This window comes from Acanthopagrus latus, chromosome 3, assembly GCF_904848185.1.
Source record: "Acanthopagrus latus isolate v.2019 chromosome 3, fAcaLat1.1, whole genome shotgun sequence".
In the NCBI taxonomy this organism is placed as follows: domain Eukaryota; kingdom Metazoa; phylum Chordata; class Actinopteri; order Spariformes; family Sparidae; genus Acanthopagrus; species Acanthopagrus latus.
Window position 1 is genome coordinate 7,294,037 of NC_051041.1, and position 27,961 is coordinate 7,321,997.

The following is a 27,961-nucleotide window of genomic DNA, read 5'->3' on the forward strand; positions in this document are numbered from 1 at the left end:
GCAGACGCAGCTGGAGATATTTTGACTTCCTGTCAAAAAAAATCAGTTGCTGTGTCGCTACAAACACAGCTGGAGACGGTCCCAAGGTCTCCTTAAAAAAAATATTCAGCGGTTTCACACTTTAACATGTTGAATCACACCCTCAAACTGCGGTCAACAGCTTGGCAGCCCTCTCTCCTCGCCTCATCTCCAGCACCTTCCCAAACCAGGAGCTGAAAATATTGTATCCAGGACATTGTACTGAAAGGCGAAGAGAAAGATTACACTGAATTTTCCCAATTAAGTTGTAAACCAAACTTCTCGATCTTCTTCTCTCTCTCTCTCTGGCAGATTAGATGCTTCACAGCAGGCAGGACCACTTTGTGCATGGGGAATAAGCTTTATTCTGATGAAATGCTCGGGGGAATATAGACACACATCTAGTCAGATTTGCTTTATTTAGCATCAATGTAAACCAACCCGAATGATTTCAGTCACATCGGAGAATATCATCCCTGTAACCAGAGCTACTGATGCATTGTTCTTTCATTACTCAGTGCCATAAATGAACGCCAAATTTAACAACTTTAATTTGAGGATGTATAAAAGATTAGCTGCTTTTACTAACCTGAACTAGCCCGCAGGCACTGACAGATACAGAGTCAAAGAATCCCTGGACGCAGACTTATAAAAGCCACCGCATCCCTCCCACACAGGACCGACTCAGGCTGAATGAGACACAAAACAACATTTGGAGACTCTGTCGGTCTGAGAGAGACGGAGACGGCAGCGCGGTGTGGATTGGGACCTGGAGGATACGGCTCCCCCTATCATCCATCATTTAGCCTGTTTTTTTCCTCACGCAGGAATACTCCAGATGAATGAATAACCAGCTCCATAATACCCACTGATGTATAGTGTCATAAGGCCTCACTCTGAATAATTAATAGCCTGTAATGTTAGTGGTTTAATGAAGAGTGGCTCCACACACTGTACCACTTCACTTCTCTAGAAGCTCCGAGTTAACCGCCCCCCCCCGCCTCCGGTTCGCCGGATCCATCAACTCGCCACTTTTTTAAAAAATAACAACAGGCCATGTCGCTGCGGTCGTGATCTCCTCATCCACTAGAAGGCCTCACACTGTGTACAAAATGTATATTTGATGAGCAGCGGAAGGGAAAAAAAAAAAACAGGACGAAAGGTGACAAATGCTGTTTTAAACCCAGGCGAGGGACGACCGGCAGCAGGCCTAAACAGCACTTGAGCGATGAGACAATGAATTCTGCCGGTGCTGCAGACGGCTGTCATAAAAGCGCTGCTGTGTAATAGAGGAACAGGCGTATAGTGAATGACTGGAACGCCGCTAACATGGCTGCGTGTCAACTCGCGGGGGCCACAAAACAGCTCCGCTGGCGGCCATTGTTTTTGTGTAATTTCCGAACGGGAAATTCGAACAGCTCGCCGCTGATGAGCTGCTTGGGGGACAATTTGATCCACAGACAGAAGGAATTCATGGTTAATGATGCCATTGGCAAGACGATTATATGGTGATGTGTAATTTAAAATTAATTACTCTTCTGCCAATTGCATGTTTTGGAAGCGTCGTCCTTGCTTTTTCCATACGGAGAGTTTGGAGATTAATCTTCAGGGACTGAGCGAAGTACAGCAGAGCAGTTCGATAAGAAGTTTGGCTCAGTATGATGCTGTTAGTTTCACTGTCACAAGATACTGTAATATCACATCTTTATGTGTCCGTAGTGATGACATATTTTCGGATTACCCGTCCATCCCTCCTTTTTGTCAACGAAATGTGTTGATGGATTATGAGGAATTGTTGTTTTTAATTTTGTAGGACATTTAACAGACGCCTACTACTTTCAGTAATTCATACATACATTCACACACTGATGGTGGTGGCTGCCATGCAAGGTGCCGACCAGTGTGTCAGGAGCAGTTTGGGGTTTAGTATCTTGCCCAAGGACACTCCGACATGACTATAACAAGACACTGGCTCTACCTGCTGAGCTGAATTTTTTTTGTTTTTTGTTTTTCTTTCAAACTTGGTAGAAATGCCCACCGTGACTTAAGGATGAACTGATTTAGAATTTGATAAGCAAAGGTCAGAGGTGACAACGCACTGTGACATCATCACATTCTGCACTGGGACAGCAACTTGTGTGCGGAGGAACTGAACCGGGTAGCTGTAATTCTAGCTCTCTCTATGTTGTTGCCTTTTCTCTAACTCCTGTCAACCGCTGTAATCAAAGACAGTGTAATAATAGGGCCGTTGTGGGTTTAAGGAAAAACAGTGAGCCGGATATTATACAGTCGTAATATAGCCAATGTTCCAAGACAAAACAGGAAATTTCAGAGATTAAAGTCGTAAAGCAAAAAACCCTGAATATTAACAGAGTTTATGAAGTGACAAAATATGAAGAGAAATTTGCAAAATTAAAGTCACAAATTCATGGTGAAACTAAGAAAAATTGTGGGGTGGGGGTTGTCGAGGAACCAAGTCACATCATGTTTGTTAATATTTTATGCCCGCAGTCAAAGATCTAATCACATTTATACTTTCCAGTTCGAGGAAATACTGGCGATTTTAGCCCAGACGTCTTCCACACGTCTTCATATCACTGTGAAGAAATTGCCCGTAGCCAGTTGATCTCCTTGCACATGTGTCCACTGCGTTGTCCAGTCTGATCACATCATCCAAATCAGTGTCTTTTCAATGTCCAGATACGCAATATGATCGGACGGTGAGAGAAAGATCTCCCCTACCAAATTTACGACTTTATAATCTCAGAGAACATTTGGGTATATTTCTTGAAAATGAACCACTTTAATCTCAGGAGGGGTTTTTTTCCTAGGGAAAATTACCCCTCCCTTGCCCTCCCTTCCCCGTGGTTCTCTGGCTTTATTTTACCCACAATGACCCTGATAAGCCCTTATAGTAATCACATGAAGGAAGGAAAAAAAAAAATCCTCGACCTGCCGGAAAATAGAATAATGCACTCTTGATATTCATGTCATTACGTTTTTTGTCCCCAGTGAGCCAGTTATAATGATCACAGCGAGAAAATTACAGATTTAGTCAAAGACGGCCCATCTCATGACCAATATGTTGTCATGTGATTACAGTCTCAATCACAGTAATCACACTGTGCCGAGTACCTCCAGACGGCTTTCACCAGCACCAGTAAGGAAAAAGGCTGAGCCCGGGCAGCGTCTCGGTGAAGCCTGCAGGCACGTGTGTGGTTTTATTTTGCCGCTCGTTCCCACACAGACGCTGTAACTAAAGCTTGATGATGTACCTGCACGACAATTACTGTGTCCACGTCGGCCTCAGAGCTCGAGCTGCACGCCCTTATTACGTTTATATAGACGGGCTGAGATGTTTATTCATTTCAGGACTTACAATTAGGGCTGGATGATGCAATCACAGGAGTTTGAATGAGGGGTATTTAGCAGGCAGACAGGATGTTACAAAATAAACTGCTGACTTTCACCAGGGGGATGTTTGTGTTTTTGGAGTTGAACTATGTGGAGTTAATATTCTGCCAATGTTTCCATACATAATGCTTTAGAAAGAAATGAAGCATTTCTTACAAGAACAAAAACAAACAAACAAACAAAAAACATATTACAGCACTTTTGGCGTAAGCTTTTTTTGCGGGGTTTTCTGAGTAATCCATCCTCCTTACCAGCAGAGGGCGCTATGACTCAGTTGTGCAGAGAATGTTCATGTGTATCGTTTGTTTTTTTACAACCCACTTTGGATGAACGCTGCCAAATTGAACAACAACCATATGACTAAAGCTTCAGCGTCATCCAAGAGGAACAGTAGCTGGGAAAATAGCGGTGTGGTGCACTGAATTTAATCAAACGTACGGCTGACGGTATCAACGGTAGATGATAGGTGCAACCGAGGCAGAATGTTGTGATGCAATAATGATCATATACACTAGTTGCTAAATGTTAACTTGAATCACTGATTTTGGTATACGAAACTGGACCTGTACCACTCGGGTGAAGTGTAAAAATCAGGATATGTCTTGCACTGACTGTTTTAATCCTTATACAAGTTCTTGAATTTTATTGAAGTGCATCACTTAATTGCTGGAGGCTTATCATCTGATAATAACCTCCAAATGGTGAATGTGTGCATAAACAATATTTTTTCAAGCTGATGTGCTTGGACGTGACTCCCATCTTCATTTGTGTAAATACAAAAACTTAAATCCCAATTTTTTTGGTACATTTTCAATGAAGAAATAATACAAGGCAACCAAGATCTAACAGTATAGCACAATGCAGACTTTGTGGCAACTGAGAGTGTATTAGAGGAGGCAAAGAAGCACATTGGTACAACTTTTAAAAACCATTCAAAACTGTAAACAATATGATAATTTAAATACAGTTGGAGTGCAGTTACAGTCCAGTAATGAGCGGCTCCGAAACTCAATTAAGGCAACAAAAACGCACCACGGAAACATGAACATCATCTTGTCCTCCAACCTATATCATCATATAAAAAACAACGTACAAAAAAAACAACGTATAATAATAATAACAATAATAACACAGTCAGATAAGACAGGATGTGCGCTCTCTTAAATCTCAGCCTGGAGTCCCTCCATAATAACCACAGCAAATCCAGAGTGCTCTGTTTAGCTCAGGACAGCTAGTTAGCTCCACAGCAAAACCTAACAGTGATTCCAGTAATTTATATGGACTCCACGGCGTTAGTGAGCTCCCAGCGAGCCGTCTACAGGTTGTTAGCTGTGGCTAACCGACAGAGGTGCGCTATAATGATCGGCAAACTGGAAATAGATCAGTAGTGGTGGAATCAGCATGCGGCTACAGCTGCTGTGACAAGTGGAAGAATCGAGGCAGCTTATTATCCGAGCGTGGGCGGGTGTTTGTGTGTCTCCCTGGACGTCTGGACTAGTTTCATTACATTAGACTGAGCCCCGTTTCTCTCCAGGATCATAACTGGCCTCCTCTCCCGCAGTCAGGAGTAGCATTAGCATCGGATCACAGGTGCTCAGCGGCTGCGGCAGCCTTTTAGCTGCCGGGCTTCAGGCAACACTGTGACTGAGACAATCAGTCACCATTTACTGTGAGGGACTTCAAGCTGCGCCACATCACAACGAACACCGGTAAAGAATCTGCCCCGGTGCCGCCGCAAGTCCATGTTTTGTTATCGTCAGCTAGTCGAAACCATAAACCGTGGTGCCGCTTTTCTTCTCGAGTGTGGATCCTATCACACATGGCAGCGGGGGAAAAAAAAAAAAGCACACTTATTACCCAACGCTCGACACTCACATCACTTGTTATTCTGCGCCTGACAGAGTGTAGTGCAGGTTTGGAGTGCCGCTCGCCAGATGCAGCTCGGCGACATTCATCCCCAGAGGACATACATATGGGCGCGCAGCTGCAGATTTTTTTGAGAAATGTGTGTGACCAGTGTGGAAGATTTACCTGAGGAGATGTAGTCATAGAGTACATTCTTGCACCGCATCACACAGCTGCTGAAACATGTCGGGACTGAAAAGAGGGATTCTTGGGAAGTCTGAGGGGAGAAGAGTTACTAGGTGTTGAATTCTACCTCATCAGCGTTATCTACAATATGTACATTTCAAGTTGGCATCGAGTTTTGTGTCCATCATGACAAAGTTTTTGGTATTTTAAAGTTCCAATTTGCAAACATGGCAAGAATTAAAAAAAAAAAAAATTGCTAACATTATCATCAGGGTGTGCAGCAGCGTCAGTTTTGATGTTATGTCGAAGACGACTCTGTACTGCGTTGTGTTGAGAGACTTATTAACTCTATCACTTCTTGCCTGCCGTGTGTTGTTGCCCCTGAAGTCATTGTCTTGGTCGTTTAGCTGAAAATCAGCAGACGAAGTTTAAGGCCTCTGGTTCCACAGCTAACTTAGCCATGAGCTAATCCGCTAAAGCAGCTACCTTCATCCAAAGATGGTGAGCAATAAAGCAGCAGTTGTCGGTATTACCATTGTAACATGTATATTTGTTATTTTTGCGCCCTATATTTGGAGCTACTGATAATAATAGTTGTGTAATACACTTGATACCATCATACTGTGAATGTGTGATATTTTCTGCCTCACACGCTCACAATTAGCGCAGCGATTTAGCTCAAAATGAACTCCCACAGGATCAGTATGTGTGTTTGTTATATGCATCGTGTGTGGATGTGACCAGTTGGCGAATGCATCCCAGTTTACACATGCTTATGTGTGTGTGTGTGTGTGTTTGTGTGTGCGTGTGTGTGCACAGATGCACTCTAAGCTCCCATTCATCAAAGCCGCGGTTGACGTGCCAGGCTATAGCTGTAGATTACTGCTGCAGCCCAGCACTGCTGCTCACCCTCCGCTCATTAATCTAATTCCCAGGGACAATGTGTTTGTGTGTGTATGCACATCTGCGCGCTTTCAGTAAAGTGCGTGTGTACACATGTGCGCCAAGAAACACGTTCAGAGCCGTGACTCCGATCTTTTACTAGTTAAGAATATAGCTCACGTCTGATGAGCTGTATATTCCTTTGGATGCGAATCAGAGAGAAAAGAGCTGCAGGTAGCTGCCAGAATCGAGGAAACAGGTGAGAAGGAGAGAAATATTTTAGAGTTTTAGTGAAAGGTGGGAGCAGCTTCCTGGGAGTTTGGATCCACAAACATCCTCCCAGAAAGAGAGGAGGAGGGGGGGCAGAAAAGTGTAGTAGTCGTCGAGAAGCTGCCTGTATAAATAACTGGAGAGGAAGAGGGGAAGCTGGCTACTTTTGATATGTGAGGAAAAGCCTATAAACGGGACGGTAGTTTTCCACCCACTTGTTCTTATGCACATTTTGAAATGTCTAAAAAAAGAGAGTCTGAGATAGGACTGATAGGACTCTCCTGAGCACACTTCCAAAATAAGGAATAAAAAGAACATTATCATCTCAATATCCTCCATTTGAGTCGTTATCACCGCAGCGCCTGATTAAAAACACTACAGGGTACGTATTGATCAGAAGTCCCGACTGAATTCATCCAAATAGCACAAATGTCATTTTAGCTGCAATGAAGCGCCGTAATGAATCAGAGTTACTGGGGCTCGATTAATAATTAGAGTGCAGTAGAACTAAAGCTTTAATGTCCCCAGGGGGCAAATTTCATACGCTGTTCAATAATAAAGACTTTAAAAAATGCAGAAATGGATAAAAGCAACAACTGATACCAAAAAAGAAAAAAAGATCACTGTTGTCATTATCGGTTACCGGTGGGCAGTGGACACCCTTTTGCAGCTGGTAATAAAAGTGTGTTCTATGTGAAACAAATCTCTGTTTTTGCCACATCTGGAAAACCTCTGTCGGTGCTGAGCTTTCAGTGTGAGTGGCAACGATGTTATTTGAACTGACACCAGAGACGTTTGAGTTCCACGTGTTACCCAGAAGGTTTTGTTTTTCAGACTGTTTTTCAGCGCCTGTACTACCAGTGCGGACTGGTATGGGAGGAACATAAGTTGATAATGTTCGCCTGTAAAGCACCACTGATGCCCAGATAGTGATGGTGGAGCAGTGATCTCTTCCTCTTCTAGAGTAACTCACCAAAACTGAACACGGCACCTTGGAAATGGTCGTACTTGTCACATATGACAACAAACTTGATGACGTATGAGCTTCTGGATGGGTTGTCCTACTTCACTGGGGAGATTTAAACCACTGTAAGGTTAGAAGTGTTCTAAGTGCCAAGGCAGTGCGGGACTCAAAAACAAGGGCCAGGGGTAAAAATTGGGAATGGGACTGAGCCTAAGAGCAGTCCAAGGCAAGGCAGAATCTGACACTGATATAATGGAACAGCATGTCTTTTACAGTTTGTCATGATACTGGGTTACAGTCCCAGAACCCCCTTAAATGATGGTAGGAGCAAGAGAATTGGGTCATCTTCTCACATATTGGTGAACTATTTGCATGCAGGGTGTTGATGAACAAATGCAATCTGTTGTTTTGCAGTGATGTTATACTGATGACACTGTGATGTCCAAGGGAAATGTATCACCTGGACAATAATGTCTTTTTTTTTTGTAATCTATTTTATCATTTCCTTTTGCCCAAAATGTGAAGAATTTACTAAAAGTCCCAAACATTTAAATGGAAACGGTGAAAGAGGGGCAGCATGGAAGACTCCGACAGGTGTCAGAGAAGAAAGCGAGATGTGAGTCCAATCAATATCCTTTCATTAAAGAGGATTATAGTGACAGGACCACAGAGAGAGTAAGTGGACGTGTTGCATTCAAAGGCGGTGATTATACACATGCACAACAGTAGATGCTCCTCCTGCGAAGCGCGGGGTGGATGACACTGTCGCCGCGTGTGACTGGGTAAAATATATGTTTTGGGTCAGGAGTCATTGATTTCCTGCCGTCGCTTCTTTTTTTTGTGTCGACCTGCCAGATGAAGTGAGGCCACGCTCTGTCGAAGCACCGGACGGCCGCGCAGCGCAACAGCAAGCTGACGTAGTATTTAGTTTGCGCCACTTCGCAGACCCGGTCGTGATCTTTTAGACATTTTTCCCCATCACCTCCACCTCTGCATGCCTTTTACTACCCAGCACACTATTTTTCTATAACTTCCAGATAGTCAGCTTTTTCTTCCAACCATCCCGTCCTCTCTTACCTCATTTATTTCCTCTTGACCAATTTCCTCAGCTGTCCTCCACCTCCCTCCTCCTCCTCCTCCTCCCTCTTCCTCCTCCACTCCTCACGGCCACGCTACACTGCTCAGCGTATTAATTGTGGTTTGAAAAATTCCCCAGCTGAGGCTCGGCGGGATTGTCGAAGCCAATGGCTCAGAACTGCAGGGCGAGAGAATGAAAGCTTGGACTCCTTTCAGATGCTGTTCCACCCCGCTGGTACTGCCTTGTCGACCGGAAGGAGCGCCGCTCTGGCATCCGCCGCCCGAGAACTGGCAGTTTGTTCGCACTCGTCGGCGAGTTAGTCATATTTCAGGCTCGCGTGTCGCTACACCTTGCCCACATTAATACACTTCCTATTTTGAGATATCGACCCTGATGTTTAAAAAAAAAAAAACGGTCCACAGGAAAACTTCTACTAAACACTTCTAATAAGCTGTTTTTAAATCATAACTGGAAGGCTCCGGTCGGGGGGTTTGTGGAGATGTTTTGGAGCGAGCAAAGATGCTGCATGAGCCACCTTGTTTATCTCCTGGTCAGACAGCCGAGCTCCATCTCTTGTATCTAGCTGTTATTTAAGACAGACCTTACCGAAGCAGAGAGAGAAGCGACCCCTCTGTTGCCATGCCAATCTGTCTTTGGTTATAGGACGAAGTGCCAAGTGATGGTTGGTCAATATTTATAGACCCATAACAGCGTGTGTGTGTGTGTGTGTGTGTGTGTTTTTTTTTTTTTTTCTTCTGTCAATTTGTACGTCTCCCTCGTCTCCCCCCCTCCTCCCCCCGACGTTCCGCCCCACCTTTGATTCATCAGTCCACTTTCTCTTTCCACCTCACTAATCTTTGTCCTTTCCATCCTCCCGGTTTAATTTGCTCCCCTCACTCCCGAACCTTTATGGCGCTACTTAGCTCCCCGAGTGTTTATGTAATGGGTACTTTCACTACTGTTTTTGCCATGAAGCATTTTAACTGGGTTTGGCATTTTACCCCCTCAGACCGGCTGTAGCGCCGTTGTGAAGAGCTTCTTTTTAGTTAAAGCGAGGGACGAAATTTGCCTAACGCAGTCTTTTGCTGGTTTAGCACCAACACTTAAGGGTACTTAGGCTATTTAGGGTAAGTTGTGGCGTAGACCGTCCAAACAAGTCAAGATACGTGAAAATGTTTTGAAATGTGTGTGGTTTTTTTTTGTTTTTTTTTAAGGGGTGTTGAATAAGAGAAAGAATTAAACATTTTATTTCACTCTAATGATCATAAAAAAATGAGAACAAGGATGAGGAATGTGAAGGACTTGCTTTCAAGAGCCCGCCAGGACTGATCTTGCTCCCGGTTCTGAACCAATGAGAGTCCTTGCCCAGGCAGTCATCGGGGCAGAGGAGCAAAGCGAGCTCTCGGGGTCTATCCTAATGCCTCGTAATTACCCTGAATTATCATCCTATCTGCTTACCACCCCACATGTTACAAAGGCACTCATAACAAGCGTTGATAATTACACCACACTCCGCTCGCCTTTTCTACCAAGCAGCCCCAAATCCCTGCCTCATAGAAACTGATTGGATGATTAAATTATGGATTTTTTTTTTATACAAGGATTTGCAATTAAGTAAGGAGCTGCGAGGGATTCCTGCTCACAGAGGGCATGTACGGTACTGATTTTTATATAAAGCGCGTGCCGTGTTTTAGAATGAATGTGCTTCATTTTGAGTTGGGCTCGGCTTGACGGCAGATTTCACCCTAATTGACGGTCACACAATAGGCGAGGGCATTCGCAAGCAGTCCTCACAGCCTTGACACGCTCGTCCAGTGCGCATTTTGAGCGGCTGTAATTATGCGGCCATATTTGTTTGGGTTGGTTCCCTGTTCCTCCAGACATAAATGCTTCATCTGAACCCATTTAGAGTGCCTCCAGCTGTGCCTATTGTATTCCCACTGGGATCTGGCTCCTTCTGGCCTCTCAACCTTTACCCTTGTTTTTATTTATTGATCAATTTTTTTTTTTTTTTTTTTTGTATAGGGCGGGCTCTGATGAGATTGACGGACAGAAAGCTGGAAAGAATGGGCATCATGCAGGAAGCCCAGAGGCAGCACATCCTGCAGCAGGTCCTGCAGCTCCGCGTCCGGGAGGAAGTCAGGACCCTTCAACTTCTCACGCAAGGTAGAAATCTTAACATTTACAACCATTTTTCTACCAAACAGCGCTGCACACAGTCCACAGCAACGCCGTTTGTTTCGTTCAGTATATCATTTGCTCACACAGGCTTGCAAACGCGACAGGTTTTTTTTAGAGCACACGCTGTTTCTGTTTGTCTCCGGGGGTAAAGATTCCTCTGGAGGAGAGCGACATCTCGCACTCTGATAAATGTTCAAAACCATTTACTGTGCAGCATTTATGTGCATGCCATCTGTAGTCATGGCAATCACTGCATGTTTTAAAAGCTGGCAGGAAGTGATGAATCAAAAATGATTATGCAACCACGTGAGTCACAGCACTCATTTTCTCATTTGGTATCTTCTGGTGTAAAGTGAAAACAGGCAGCTTTATGGCCTGAAGATGCCTCGAGGATTTAAAACACAGAAATTGAAAAAAAAAATGTAATTTATTCAAATGGAATTGCCGGTATCAGAGGATTTGCCGGAGAAACTTGAAGTTTGGCACTAAAATTTGTTCTGTTAAGCAAAAGCAGGCCGTCTTGACAGCGGATTAGGGAGCTATCGTTGTGAATAAGCAGCGTTGCAACCATCAAGTTTTATTCAACATCCTGTGGCTGGATAAAAACTGGTCCAAAAAGATTTGCAGACAGTTATGAGAGAATAAACAAGAATAAACAGTGATTTTATTGGCCTGTTAACAACCCAGCTAAGCTAACAAGCTAACACATTTTCTGAATTGTCTTTTATTTTCTAGTTTTGATTATGTTTTATTGGAATAAATGATGTGCAGGGAAAATAGAGACAATTTATAGGAGCAGTCGTGACAAGCTAGCGCTAGCCCAACCAGGCTAGGTAGCCCATGTAGCTTGTCAGCTAACTAGTGCTGCAATTGGTCACTGTGTCACAAAGTTTCTTGTCCCACATATTTTCATGTGTACAAGCCAGTGTCACTAACTGGTGATGGCCATTTTGAAGGTAGTTAGTCTTTCTCATTAGAACATATCCTGTATATTCGCTGATGTTAATACACATTCTGATTGCAATTCCTTCCTAAAACATGAAAAAAAATCCATCCTTCGATCTGCCCTTTTCATGACTTTCCTTCTTCCTTCCTATACAAAACTCTGCACCGCAGCACTACGAGTAGTCAAAAGGGTTAGGGTTAACCCATTTGTGCCTTTAAGTTCAACCTCTTCACTCACCTGCACAGGGTGGGAGGAGATCATTCAGAATGTGCCTATGTGAAGGTGTTTCATATTTCAGGATATCTGTAGAGTCTAGAGACCATTCAAGACACTCATCTGCACAATATGTGTAGGTGCTATTTCACTCCAACGCAAGCACGAGGATAATCAGCGCTGGCAAGTCAACAGAAGAACAAATACCTTCACAATTCTGTAAGCAATGCTTTGAGACTGATACTTTAAAAGCGAAACACAGTTGTGTAGTGTGTAACTGAAGGCAGAGATGAGCGGTTTATCATGTTTGGGAGAAGGATCTGCAATCGAACAGTTCTCTGAATTCAGAACACACGAAGAAATGACACTCCAGAGTAGAATCAACTCTCCTGAACTGATTTTTTTTTCCTTAAAAAAGTCTTCATGATTCACTCTGGTCATCTTTTCTAAGATAGAGCTATCAGTTGTGACAATAATCAAAGATAATCTAAAATATTCAGCGAAAATATAACAACGAGACACAAACTATCGTGTAACTAGAGTAAGGGTGCTATTCACAAATAGAAATACTCCATTAGAAATTAAGATACTTAATTTAAGTACTTATAATGCAGAATGGCCCCTCTCAGTGTATTATTATTATTATTATTATTATATCATCATCAATATTATTATTACATTAAGCTCTTTCATGCTTCCTAATACTGTTGGTATGTATATCTGTAATGAAGCATCATATTTTAGAAGGTGATCATATTGTTTTGTGTTTAAAACCTTCCGTTTAAAAGTAACTTACACATGTTAAATAGATGTAGTTGTATAAAAACTGCAATATTTCCTTTTTAAAGGCAGCAGAAGTATGAAGTTGCATACAAGGGGAATACTTAAAGATATAACATGTGACGTTTCAGCATTAAAATGTCTCTGAAAGACTAGATATATTGTGTTGAGTTGCGTTTACAACAAAGTTTAAACCCAGAAAAATCCATCGTTTTAGAAAGATAATGCTGCGTTCCATGTGGTCACCTGTCGCTACGACATCCGGGGAGAAAGTCAGAGAGTGAGGAAGGAAGTTGGCGTATGTGACTAAACATAAAATGATTAAAATGATAAATCTCTCGTCAGCGAATGTTTCCATCGGACACATTTTCATCTGCAGTGGTGGTTGTATGACGTCGACGGCAACAACTCCCATGATCCCTTGCTACTTGCGTCGCTTGTTTTTGTCTTGAGCGAGAGACTTCAGGCGGCAGAAATAACATGCTGCGAGTTTAAGTGCCTCAAAAGTGTAAATAAGTGCAGCGTTGGAGTAAATATGCCGTAATATTCAAAAAAGGAACATGTCGTATATTCAGAGGAGGCAGAATATATGCATCAGACTGATTCATATTCACACAGGCCAATCACTCCACCATTATTCAAGTCTGCTGTTCTCTGTTACCAAACAGACCCCCGTCCTCCTTCCTGCATCATCTTCTCCTACATGCACACTATGGCACCCTGCCGTTTGTTGCCGTAACCTCATTTCCTTGCTCTCCGCACAATTCACTTCTCACTTTGCACGGTGCATCGTCTGCATGCGCGCCGACAGCTCCTCGCTTTTCTGCGCCTCGCCCCGTGATTCTTAGCTTCCCTCGTGTCTTCCCTCAGCAGAGTTCCCTCCTCCATCACCGCTACGAGCAGCATTTCGCGCCGCCGCCGCCTCCATCGGCACCTGCCTGCCCACAGACCCTCGAGCGGGGCTCTGTCGTGGGAGCTGAGAAACAAATTCTAGGGATCGCTCCTCGAAAATTCTTGGAAAACATTTGGAGGGGGAAATAAAGCAGGTCCCCTAGCAAGTGGAGAATGAAAAGAGAAAGACGGAGCGAGTTTAGCTGAGCGATGATGCTTCGCTAGGGGCGACTCGCAACCTCCCGTCCCTTCCCTCCTCAACCTTTCCATCTCATCTTCACCACTCTTCCTCTCCTCTCCTCTCCTCTCCTCTCTCTCCTCACTACTGATGATATGAGAGGCGACAGCCCACCATCCTTAGCAGCTACTGGCTGCTGGCCTCAGCAGGAAGCAGCCTGTTGGATGAGCCTGTCTGGGCCTCGGAGAGAAAAATGGACAGAGGGGCAGAATAGACTAAAACTCTGTGGATGACGTCCAGAATGAGGAAATAAAAGAGACATTATGTAGAGGTGGAGTCTTTTTTCCATGTTTAGTTGAGAAAACTGGGTGTACATGTTTTCAGCTCCTCGCAGGAAGTGAAAACAAATTGGTGTGGGTGATGATAGGGTCTTGCAAGGAATATCAAGCGGAAATATATTGTTTATTTGATGTTTGTTGGCTTCAACATAAGCACTATCTTTCCTGTATTTAGCAGGTGTATCACTCAAAGTACTGATGGCGCGGTTAGAAAATTGGGACAGCGAGAAAAGGCAAAGAAGGAAACTGAGGTATTTTTAAGTCTCCTATAAGCTGTTGCTCCTGGTAATGCTCTTGGCAGGGAGGGAGAGACTGTAAGCAAATGAGAGATGTTGGGAGTGTTTCGCAGGCCCAACGGCGCTCTTCCTCGAGCTGTTGCTAGAGGGGGAATACAGCTGTAACCAGCGGAGGAGCCGAGCCAGCGAGAGAAAATGAAGTGAGAAGGCGGCGGGGAGTGGTGCTGAGATGTTGGAGAGAAAGGAGAGAAGGTGGGAGGGGTGGTGAGAAGAGTGGGGGGAGAGAGGGAGACAATAGGTGACAAGAAGGAAGGGTGAGGAAGGAGTGTAAGACGGAGGAGAGGTGAGAAAAGGTAAGCCTCCCTCTGATATTTGATGGGAGGCAAAGGCGTCTCAATAGCTATGAAATTCAAATAATAGCTGAGTTTCCTGAACGAACTAAAGACACAGTTTTCTTTCTCGACAAAAGCATTGTTGTTATCCATCATTTTTTCCCAATCGCCTCGACTTCGCCAGGGTTTTGTCTTCATCAGAAAAATGCAACTTCCTGCAGATGTTTCACATTAAAAAGTCTAGCGGGCTTTAATGCCATTTGCGCCACTGGAAGACATTAAATGTGACACAGTGTACAAATGTAGTGAATATGATGGAACTGATAGAATAAGCATTGTGGAAATGTATGTTAACTTAAAATATATATTAAGACAAGGAGGTAAACAGAACTCACACGTCTCCAATTTGTCCAGTATAATGGTGAACGCTTTTTCCACCAGCTGAATGAATAATAAATTGGATCATTGTAGACCGAAATAAGGATAAAGAGTTTGACTTCCTCCATAGCCGCTTAGCAACATCCGTAAAAAATAGTTACAAAAATTGGCCTCACAAAAGCCAAAAAAGAGTACAACCCACATCCCGATAAAGTTGTGATGCTGAGTTGAGCATAAATAAAATCAGAATGCGGTAAGTGGCGAACAGAGGATGACTTCAACACTGGAGAGCAGCTTATTACCACCTGTATATAGGTTTCTTGTTAGGCAGTGGCCTCTAGTGGCCAGTAGTTAAAACGGCTGCAAAGGAGGAAGACAGGTGAAGTAGTACAAAAAGCAAGAAGATTCCACGCAAAAATGTAGAATGTAGTATATCTATAACTTTGTTCTTTATCATGGGGGTGTTGACGACATTGACACAGTTCTGCAGGTCGTTGGAAGTCGACTGACAGATTATGAACTGCTCTCAGCGACATTGGTGGGACCGTTCGGACGAGACAAAAACAAAATGGTCCCCGCCCTTCAAACAAGAAAGCAGCACACCAACACGGCGTCCGGCTGAATGAACGGAACAGCGGATTAGTCTCAATGCTGCGTCGGTCTGAACCCAGAGCTCCCTCCATGTCTGTCTATCAGCAAAAAGCAACAAGTGTCACGATACGTATAAATATAAAGAACAAATATGTAAATGTATGGTCGAAGGAAAGGGAGTGAGGTGGATCATCGATACAGGAGAACGAACACGGTGACAGACTGAGCTACAGAGAGAGAGAGAGAGAGAGAGAGAGACATCCACTGTCCATGCAGAGAGAGGGTGCATAGGAGAGCGCTGGAGCGAGCAAGGTACACAATAGAGAGGAAAGGCAGGAGAGCGGGCGAGGTGTTGTAATTACTGCAGTGTACCCAGACAGAATTAGCTAGACGGACAGTGATTAACCTTTAAGGCTTGCTGGGCCATGGGAGGGAAATAATTAGATTTCCCCTCTCTCTCTCTCTCTCTCTCTCTTCCTCCATCTCTCTCTCTCTCTTTGCCATGGGGACGGTAGAGGGTGAAGGCTCATCACTTATTGCTTACAGTCAACACAGACGGCACTGAGGCACTCCAAACACAAAGTGATACCCAGACGACAATGACGACAGTGGGGCCTCAGAGTGTCGAGTGGAGGGACAGAGCAAGAGCAAAAGGACGCTCGGTACCGACGCTTCTCTCTCGCCGCTGCTGCGTCGTGTCGCGCGAAGCGTGAAAAAGGAGAGCTTAATAAAGAGTTCAAAACTTCGCCTCCCTTCTCCACGCTGCAGTTTTTGTCCAACTGCTGCGTAAAGTGTGAGTGCTTGTCGAATTTCCATATTGGGAATTTACAAAAGATGTTTTGTGGGTCGGACAGAGGGGTTGAGTTCGAGGTTTTTAGATATGACGCCAAAAATTGAGTTAAATAATGGACATGAATTGCACATCAAGTGCCGCTGACATTAATGGCATGAATACATCCTTAACTTTTCCAAGTTAAGATTATTTACCATTGATTGAGGTAATTAAGCGAGTGAGAAGAAGGCTCATTTTCTCATAAACTTACATACAATCTGACTTTTTTTTGCAACCAGTGTAGTTGCTCCCCTGCTGGCCACCAGGAAGACATGCAGATTTATGGCACTTTTTTGAACTGGAAGTTGAAATCATTATTCATGATGAGTGTACATAACAGCATAATAGACATAGATACGCCTGTGGCTCAGGGGTACAGTCAACATCTTATTATCGGAAGGTCCCTGGTTCGATTCCCCTGGTCTGCATGTCAAAGTGTCCTTGGGCAAGATGCTGAACAAACTGCTCCTGATGTGCTGGTCAGCCCTGAATGTTAATGGCTACAAAGCTGCTGTTCAGCCTCGCTTTGCAATTTTGCCCAGTGGCCACCCGCGGTATTACAACGAAAAATCGCCGCCATCGTACAATCGAGCACCATCAAAACAGAGATGTCTGTAAATCTGTCGTTTACTATTGTGGTGGAGGGGGAGGAGCTGTCAGAAGCAAAAGAAGAGGCGGAGGTTGGAGTGTGACTCCTCCCTGCTGCCGACTGGCTGGAATACAGCTGTGTAGCTTGGCCCGTGCCAATATGTTTCCCACCTACAAAGCGAGGGCCAGGTGAGGCCAGGTCGCAATCCGCGAGGAGATCTGCAGTGATCCCAACAAAAAAAAAAAAAGAAAACGCAGTGGACTGATGGGAACTGGTGACTGCACCTTCAACGGGGAGGATCGTTTTGTATTGAAGAGTTCGGTTCAAAGTTCAGCCGTGCTTTCAAAGGGGAGGAAATGAAAAGTAAAGATAAAATCAATAGAAAAAAGATTTTTGTAAAATGTCAACACATATTAGAAGACAAGTACAATATGAAAAGGAAAGGCGTTTAATAAAAGATCAGTATATAGAAGAAAACTAATAACGCAGAGTTTTATGAAGTGATTTGGGGACATGATACAGGTTTAGTTGCAACAGCTCCTGTCTCGTCAAGGCGTTATGTTCTTCTTGTAAACGTTGGCATCTCAGCCAGACGTGCGCATTGCGCGGTTTATATTTAGCTTTTAATGTTTGTATCCATAGAAACAAAAGGAGATCTTTTCTGTACCTGAGACAATGCGGAGGGCAGGGTTTTTAAACCGAAGCATCTGCCTCGCTTCTGGTGAGTTATTGCTTCATATTAACCCCCTCTGACAGCATTAAAAAGTCAAACTCCCAGACAAAGGGAAAAGAGGGGATGAGAACGTTCTGATTAATTAGGTTGTTCTCTCGATAATGGCATTTAAAGCCGTCGGACAGCTGTGTGTAAAATCCTCCAGCGAACGCGCCAAATCTCCGAATTAATGCTGATACAGCGATCGAAAGCCGTGAAGCTGACGTGTTTCTCACCTCCTCCTCCTCCCCCTCCCCAAAAAAGAAATCTAATTTTACTCTATTCTGTATTCAATTTCATGCTTATAACCATTTCGGAGTTTTCAATAACAGCCCTATGCCAGTAAATATGCTATTACTGGCTTGTGAAATCATCACTCTTAAAAGAAACTTGAATTACACAGCTGACAGAGCTGTACGAAAGTGGCTTTCTGAGTACATAGCACTAATCTGTGAATGTAGACACAGGCTCCGCTGTTTATGCTTCATTTACTGCAACAGAGTCTCATTTGAAAAAGAGGAGGCGAAGACGACTTCGGAAGAAATTAGACCGAGATGCTTCACGGTCTCACTCTCCTTCACTTTGTCCACTAGTGCCTGCTGTTGTCCGGCAGAATCGCTGGTGAGAAGTTTTGTTTTGCTTCAATCCGAGTTAAATATTCTCTCTTGGTCTTTCTTGAAACAGCGTTGGTGTTGTTCCTGATTGAAATATGCTTCCAGACAACAAGAGCTACAACCTCAGACACAATCGCCTCAGTTTCTTGTTCAGGTCCCAGAGTGTAAAAGTTAAAAAAAAAAACTGCTTTTGTGGCCCCGGGGCAGCAAACGAAGGAAGCTTTTCCTGTTGTGCTTTAGTAAAGCTCGGTTCCTTCGCTCCAGGCGTCTTAATGAATTATCTCCCTCCGCTTCATGGCTTCATAAAGGAAATCTTTTCAGTCGAGAGCTTCACCGAACAGGATGTCCTCTTTTTTTTTTTGCCCTCCACTGTTTCTGACTAGTTCAACATGGAACGTTTGCTGATGTGAGGATCTTGAGTGACTCAAGCAACTTCACTGAGCGAAGCACAAATAAAGGCTGGTGGGTTTTTTTGTTTGTTTTTTTTTTCCCCAGCTGGTAGATTAACACTTCGTTTTACAGTCTGGTGGTTGTGGGATAATAAGCAGCCGAATCAATAACTTTTAACAGCTCTGAAGAAAGAACATCGTCAGCTTGCCTCGGGAGAAGCGAGGCCGCCCTTGCGAGCCTGTGCAGGGTTCATTCAACTACCCATCCCGTCCTATCTTTCTGCTTTCACCACACCGAAATGGATGGCGCAGCTTCAAACCAGTGAAGGTCAGCGAAAGACATTTGTTTAGTTGTCCTTCAAAATGTAAGGGGGCACTTTGTAAGAGAGTTGGTTTTTGACACGGGTGGTTTTTGGGATTGAAGGTCGCGTCGGTCGGCATCCAAAAGGGATGAAAACTCATTTTTAAAACAAATCACAAATCTTGAATTTATGTGTTCACACTTCATAACTGGCATACTTGGCCGAACCCACAAACAGCCCCAGACCTGGCACTGCCATACCAATTTGAAAATGTGAATTAGTCTCAGACCCTCAGCTCATTTTTGATTACCCACAGGCACTGACCAAAATGGCTCTGGGTGAAATTGGCCTCCAGGACAATCAGAGCACCGATCCACCAGACTCCATTGAATGACATCACTTCATCCAATCAACAATAAGATAAAATTCAGTGAAAACTATCTTGGTTCAACTGTTCCAACAATCGCCAGCACTGGTTGAAGTTCACCCTTAATTCTGGTTCTACGTGCTGTTTTTCCGAGCTGATTCCTCTAATCCTGTCATCCCCATCGCATTCATATCAAGCCCGCCCCATATTAGACAAGTGATTCGCCTGGATCCTAGATTACAAACAGCTATTTCAGCAACAGATACTAGATTTTTAGGCCTTGGAGACCGAGTTTTGTGCCTGACGGTTGGCGGTGGCGAACACTTGGCTCCTGTCCAGTTTATTTGGACGTCTGAAAGTCGCCCTAAATAGATCTGAAAACTAGTCCCATCTGATCCTACTTGCCTGCAGCCCCAGCCAATAAACTGATCTGACCCTTTGTATTAGCTTCAAATATAAATGTACTGCACCAGTTCTGTCCAAAAATCAAGAAATATCGGATGCAAATAATACAAATATTGAGGAAAATATACTTTTGTAGACTTTTGTGGAAATACAAAATGCAACTGAAGCCGTCAATATGATGGATTATCACTGAACAGTAATCCAATGTGTGAGGTTTTAGGGGAAATTGATAGTAACTACAGACTAACAGCAGCGCCATAAACACTAAAACACACAGACTTTTCAAATTAAAACAACAAAATTCAACCTAGAATAACTTTTAACAAACAACGCCTCGAGTATCTTTGACTTCATCAAGGCCAAAGATCGAAACCTAGAAATGTACGAAGGGCAGCATATCTGATCGCATCTATTCAAAAACAGACAGAATCAGACGACCAGTGAACTCTTCACCGCCTTTAAGAAAGATGACCATAACAGCACAAGTTACAATCAGGAACGATGGCTCTAAGTGCTGCTAAGAACCAGAGTTATTGACATGCTGACTGATAGCGGGACACACTAATAGGTTCATTCGCGAGTCTCACATAAACAGCAGCTCCGACGGGCCAAAGAAGTTTTTATACTACATGCTGTATCTGCAGTGTTGACCGGCCGGGCTCTTTAGGGAAGGAAAGGCCCACATTTCTAGAGCAAACCTGTGCCATCCGAGTGAAAGAGAATCTTTTCCCCTCCCCAAAGTCTTTATTGAAACCATTCACTCTGAAGACTTAAGGAGCTCGGGGTGACTACTGTCCTTCCTCTGGGCTTTTCATTGAATCAGATGTCTTGCTCCAGTGTGTGGGGAGCTGAGAGCTCTCATTATCCCCGTTCTCTCCTCAGGATCCTGCCCTCTGTGGGGGCACTTCCTCCTTAAACCTCCCCTGGACTCCCTCTATCCACCCTCCTCCCAGTCTGTCGCCCCTCCTCTCCTCTCCTCTCCTCTCCATCGTTCCGTTTTCTCTCTTTTTTCCTTGCTGCAAGCGAAGGTCAAGTTAATTCTTTTTCATAATTTCCTGTCAGTGAGATTCCTCCCTGGGAGACTCGAATCTATGGCTCGGCGCCTGAAAGATGTGATTAAGGTGAAGACAAAGTGAATACCTGTGTCTGACAAAGTGAATAATGTTTTTTTTTTCACCCCCCCCCCCCCCCCCCCACAATGCAGATATATCAGGTGTACAGTAATATCACATTTAATAAAGTCTCCCGCAGTTTCATTTCATTTCATTTTTTACTCTTCTTTGAATATGAATACAATGTGGATGCCTCGGGTGACTCTCTCCACATTAGGGAGCTAATATGGGCTCGTTCTCAGAAAAGGAAAATGTCATTTAGGGAGCAAATGGCCTCGCTGCTCAGATGACACTGCGTGCCCTAACCTTTCTCATTAACGCTGCGGGTCCTCTGAGGGGTCTCAAAGCCTAAAATGCAGACCTCCACAATGCAGCTACCCCGACCTCTGATGGTGGTAATGTTATGAAATACAGGGAGTAATTGCTGCCCCTGTTGTGCAGGCAAAAGGCTCCTTTTGATTAAGGAATGAATTGAAACCGGTCTTGATAATGAAGGTAGAGAGCAGGCGCCCTGTAGCTGGGAAGGCGTTCATTCAATCAGCAAATGGAGTCCGGTTGTATTTTAGAAATAAGAAAGGCAGGAAGGAGAAAAGAAAATGAGCATAACTAATGCGCCGTATTGAAAAGAACCCCCCACCACCACCACCACCTCCTCTCCCCAACAAATACTTTTCTATATCCTCGAGCTATAATTCTCCCTGACATGAAGTGAGGACTCCCTGCTCAGGGCCCCCAATTACAGACTCTCTCCTCTCTCCAAAACGCTTTCACACTGCACTGCCAGTCGGCCATTTTCTCTTTTTTTTTTTTTTTCAGCGGGTAAAACAGCAGAGAGGGAGTCGAGCGACGTCAAGGTTAGCCGCAGCACATTTCATCTATTTCTACCCTGGGAGAAGCACGAATACAACGGGAAAAAAAAAAAAACACACACACACACACTCTTACCTCCAACTCCGGCTCTCAAGGACACTAGAGCGGGATGCAGGCGAGTATGAACGACCCGAGCAGATCTCTTAATGAAGCTGAAGCGAAAGAGGGCGCGGGCACAATTCAGGGCGGTGTGAGGCTGAAACTGGACGCAAAAAAAATGGAAGATAATCAAAAAAGATAAACAGAGAGGCAGAGGAAGGAGAGGGTGCACAGGTGGAATAGCTTGAGGCGATGTACCGGCACTGTGTTGTGTATATGTGTGTGTGTGTGTGAGTACTCAGTGATCTGGCCTCTGACCCGTGGCAGAGGAAAACAGATTGCTTTGACAGGTCCACTGACATCACATGAAATCCTCTGCTCTTTTGCCGGAGTCTCCGGAGAGTCCTTGGCTGCCAGATGTCCAGTTCGGGCCTGAGCCACTACTGTAGTCCTAGAATGTGACTGCTATAAAGGGGGAAGTTTGCAAAGAGCTTAGCTGTCAATATGCTATTTGTATGGATGTGATTTTGGGCCACAGAGGGCGGGTCTCAGCAGAGTCGGGATCCCGTCAGTCATGTAAACATTACTAAAGTTTGTGCATCTCGCAGAAGTGGCACGTCGGAGTGAAATCACGGCCTGAACTCCATGCAACAGAAACGACCCCGCTGGTCGATGAAACCCCGAGCGCTCTGTAGTTTGCTCTTTTATGCCTTTTCAAGCCAGCAGTGGCGGGTAAGGTTTCACTGCACACAGCCGCATTCATTAGTTTATAGTGAAATGAGAAGCCATTAAAAAGTCATTGTATTGGTCGCCCGGCAGTGCAGCCGGTTCCACTCAGTCTGCTGCCGTCTCCAGCCTCCCTGACCACCTCCGAACATCCAGGAGCCCAGACGGCGCGGACAGGCCAGACTCCCGAGCACACGCCTTCAGCTTCCGAGCATTCGCTCATGGTCTTACCAACCTGGATCAATAGCCGTAGGACACTTACGGTACTCTGAGACTGGCCATTACCCCATAAACATGACGGAGCACTGGCTCCAGACTTACTCTACGTACGTGTAATGGAGAAGAGAAATATGGCACTTGAGAAGTTGCTTTTGCCCACTTTGTTGCCAGGGCAACCATTGCGAGCTTATCAGTTAATGTATCATGAGAACAGACACGTGGATGTGTTAATATAGCACGGTTCCCTGGTAATTTACACGCGACAGAAATAAGACAATGGCACAGTTATGAAAGGTTCCAGTGTAGTTTGTGCTTAGAACACGATTACCTGCTTCACGATTGTTAGTAAGTGGACAGGTGATTTATTGGGGTGATAGGATCACAATCATGCCAGTGTAGTGGGGACGAAAATGAAGAGTGTAATGTCAGGTGTGGTCCGACCCAGTAGCAATGACTGAGTCATTGGTCAGAGGTCATCGCGTAGATTGTGGTTGCAGCCATCACAAAATGAGCTCTTGTCTACTTGTCATTTTATTTTGCCCACAGCATACGAAGCAAAGTAAAAGAGAGGGCAAATCGGTGAGAGCAGATTATGTCAGGTGTCAGAGAAGAGAGGTATCAAGCTTGCACTGGTGTGTAGTTTAAATCAAAATAAAGGCAGATGTCGAAGATGGCCGCCGTCTGAGCAAGGGACCCAGAAGTATGGGCATACCCAGCCCCACGCTCTCCACCAGCGGCTCACATGGTGAGATAGGTGTGGTCTCATGTAATGATATACGTAGTAGTCCCGGGTCAGCTTATTTGTTGATTTTTATATTCTAATGGATAAATAAGGAACTTTACTTTGCATATTTGTGTTTATGAATGTAATGGACTAGACTTAGGTGCCATACTATGCTGATATTCCTCTTTATTTTGGGTGTGTTCTAGAAAATATTTGAACACTTTTCACCCTCAGTCCATCTTGGTGCCTGTCTCTTTAACACCCAGTCTGCTCTGATTGGTCAGCTTTCAAAAGCCTGAGCAGGCTGTGTTTCATGGCTGACGTATAATTGTGACATCACAACCTCACAAAAGGTGGCTTGTTTGAAGGCACATTTGCTTAATTGGGTCATGTGTGTTTCTTCATTGACTGAGCGTGTGGTTGATTTTGTAATATTTTCATTGTAACTACACCTGATTAATTATCAAAAAGGCACCAACATCTCTATTTAATGGGACCTTCAAATTAAGTTTTTGTGGAGAAGAAGAACCTTTGAGGTTTAATGCATTAACTTGAATTCATATTATTAACCCTTTCAACCATTATATTATCTCTTTAGATCTTCAACAAATTATATGTGGAATTTTTCTGAAGGTTACGGCTGTACGTTTTTTCGTCTGGTGTGAAAGATTGTAGTATTTCAATTTCAATGTTCTACTCTTTCATAAAAAAAAAAACTTCCTTGACACTATTGGGGTGGGTAGTCGTGGATCAAGGAGATCCATTCACATTACAGATATTGCAGTGACACTGAAAATGTGTTTGAAAAGAGGCCGTGAGTCTACAGGTAAATCCACATTTCAGATCTTTTCGTCAAAAGTTCAGTTTTCCTAAGTGCTTAACTGATAAAAGACTTCCTCCTTTGCAGTTCATCGCTGTATGTTTTTGTGACCATCAATCAAACATGGCCATGTAAGTCAGGAGTGACATACACAAAAAGAATATTTATCCACTGAATCACCTCAGAATCCATAAAGGAGAGCGAGAGAAATGTGCTGAGCAAAAACAAAAAGACAGAGGGCTACCAAGGACACTTTGAGGGAAATGGGGTGCAACGAGTAGGTACATAAAAGGAAATGATGTATATTACGCTAGTCCGGGATCACGGTTTTGTGTACGGAGGATTTATGGCGGTGTGCGCTGCGACGGCGCCGCGCCACACCTGATCATCCATTATTATTGTAACATCTCTCACTTTGGGGGGCAGGCATGATTGATGGGGCGCCGTTAATGACTTTGGGTTTGAAATTGTTATTACCACAAAAGTGACACACAGTATTTAAAAAGGCGGCGCTTGCAATCGGTTATGGACTGAAAAGAACGAGGGCGTTTGTCAACTAATTACTGAAACAAAAATGGATGGAAAATTCACATTAAGCTAAGAGGAAGCCTTGTCTGCAACTTGCCTTTATTTCTGTACGTCTATTAAACATTACACACAGTGCATTTTTACAGGAAAGTACTCAGTGCCTTAATCTGATTCTGCGTGGGGCAAATCATAAGCAAAGCTGCCCTGTTGCTCCTGTGGAATACTTCAGTTCTAATTAATGTGATTGTACTCTTGTACACCCTAATTGCTGCTCTCTCACAATCGCTGAAAAGACATGGCAGTGAGTCACTGTAAAGACACAATTGGAGGAAAAAAAATTAAAAATCAAAAGCAAGCCTTGCATAAGAAACACAGATCAACCCAGCCCACATCAGTTGTAATTGGTGCCATTAGTCTTTTTATGCTTGATTGCCTGCCAAAATGTCAGCCTATCTGTTTCCCTCTTGTCGCGTTTTTTTTCTTTCATTTTTTTTCTCCCCCCCCCCACCATGAACTGTCAGTAATTAAAAGTTATTGTCTGCTTGTCTCAGTGCCAAGTGGGTGACTTCATGAAAGAAAAAGAAAAAAAACGTGGGGAAAAAAAAAAAAGTTTTCTGTAATCGTTTGTTTTTAACCAGTGGTGAACGTTCCGGGAAGCGGTGCTTGTTGTCGTTAAAGCACACCCTCGGTGCAGGTACTCACTCCTGAACACTGCACAGTACCGCGCCCGCTGTGTGTGTGTGTGTGTGTGTGTGTGTGTGTGTGTGTGTGTGTCAGGTCACAATGAAAGCAATTAAATATGACAGGGAAATAACAGTATGTTCTGGATGACTCATGCTCGACATTTTATTGAGCAAAGGCAACAGAGTGGTGTGAAACGCGGCACACCACTCTATACACCAGACATACGAATGGAGGTAGTAGAAACTGAATCGGGGATTGGAGGACGTGGGTTTCTGGTACATTAAGGAGGGACGTGTGATGATGGAGTGTTTGCCTGCTGCTGACCCTGGTCTGGCCCATTTTATGACCATTTTCTACCCAGCAGGCAGGACCCTGTAACAGTTCAGCCTGGCAAGCAGTTTGGGTTGTAATGTACATTACTATATAACACGGTATGTGTACATTTGCTGCGGAAGTCAGTAGTCACATTTAAAGAGAGCTGTCTGACAAGATGATGGCCGAGGGTTGTTGTCAAATCGTAAAGCAAAAGCATCTATGTGGACATATTACAAATTTAAACCCAAAGCTAACAGGAAACCTGACAACATTAACAAGGTCAAGGAGTTAGTTGCCTCACTGAGAAGTTGGAGGTGTGCAGCCTGTCAAACGGCTCTTTTGACTGTATAAAACTGCCCCTAGACGTAGCTCAGACTGATGTGCTGTCAAACAAATTCTGAAAATGGCCATTGTTTAGCACTGTAGGCGCCTCTTTTCCTAAACAATTGTGGTAGAATTTTTTTGTGACAGAAATACTTTTAATGTGATGCTGCAGCAATGGAAAATGTTCAGATTGCATAAGCGTCAAATGAATACAGCACTCAAAACATTGCACATTGAATAAGACTGAAAAAAGACAACATGTTGCTGTATACAGTCATACACAGAGCTAGGCTAATGTCAAGGCTTTCATTATGCTAGATACTGGTCGATCAAATAGGCTTCTACGGGACTAGCCAACTGATTGTTAGCGTCAAGCTAGCTAACCTAAACCCTGTCATTAATTTTCTTTATATCACTCCATTGCCTCTGTCAGAAATGTATAAAATACATGCGAAAGACAAATGCCGATATGAAGAGAAGCTCTGACAAACGAGAACAAATGAGTGGTAACCATGACTGCTGGTGAAAGCTAGTATGAGCTCCTCTTGAAATTCTCCCCACCTCCAATCCCAAAATCTCTGGTGCTGACTCAAACTCTTAAACGCATTTTTGACAATGAAATTAGAACTTTTGCGTAGACCTACCTGTAAATTTTAGTTATTAATGACTAAATAGGGCATCTCAATTAGCATTAGCTAAACCCTCTATTTCCTTCTGATTAGCAAATATTAGCATGCTAAGCTAAGGTTATCATTGTACGGTGCGCTCTTGTAGTAGCATTCGCTGCCAGCAAAACATTAATTGACCCCATGATTGATCACAAAGTTTTTTTACTTCACTCCCCACAAAAAGCCTGTTTGAAATGGCACTGGCTGTAACTACACCATGGTTTTATACCCGCAACAGCGCCACAGGATCAGAAGCTTCAGACACTTTTTGACTTTTATTTTAATTACATAATAAATATTTAGAGGCAACAGTTGCCTCAGGGATGAAATGTAAATGAGGCTTTTTTTTTGTAAATAGCTCATATAATTCTCTCCACAGATCCATTTTTTTGTGTCTGTGTTGATGATACTCGTGAGTGTCTGTGTGTGTGTGTGTGTAGGTGAGCGTGTTACGTAAGAGCAGAATAATGTCTGAAATCGCTTTTCTGAAAAACAGGTAGCAGCATTTTACTTTTAACTTTCCCATGCCTCCTTGCCCCTGCGTATATTATGTGCGTGCTATGGGAGAGAATTCTGGGCTGAACTTGCCCTCCATTAAAGATTTAGCTTGTTCACAGAGGGGAGTTATTAGAGGCAGGGGCCCCTTGCTCCTCAGGAAGAAGTTTCACATCAGGACCAGTTTGTTGCGTTGTCAGAAGATTAAAGGCAGTTTGTTGAAAGGTCTTTTTGCTATTCCACATGATTGATCTTGCTCCTCCACCCCCCTCCAGCCCCCATCTCTCTTTCATACGCCAGCTACAGATGCCAAGCCGGTCCCCTTGTCTCTCCCTCTCACTCTCTCTCTCTCTCTCTCTCGATTTTCCTTTTCACAGCTAGTTTGCGTTCCGTTTTTGTCTATTTACACGTCAATGTCTCATGTGTTTCATTGTCTCTCCGCTTTTTGTCCTCTTCTATTCCTCCCACATTGCCGTTTTCATTTGTGACGAGAGGCAGCCCTTTTT

General features: G+C 43.9%; 1 protein-coding gene across 8 annotated transcripts in view; it reads left to right on the top strand.

The window, feature by feature from the left end:
* The window catches only part of samd12 (sterile alpha motif domain containing 12), a 114,256-nt gene that overhangs the window by 37,483 nt on the left and 48,812 nt on the right, over nucleotides 1-27,961 (top strand). For all 8 annotated transcript variants that reach the window (XM_037093382.1, XM_037093375.1, XM_037093374.1 and 5 more), the window contains exon 4: nucleotides 10,683-10,823. In XM_037093382.1, coding sequence (XP_036949277.1) covers nucleotides 10,683-10,823 — 141 coding nt within the window. The remainder of the gene's footprint in view (nucleotides 1-10,682; nucleotides 10,824-27,961) is intronic.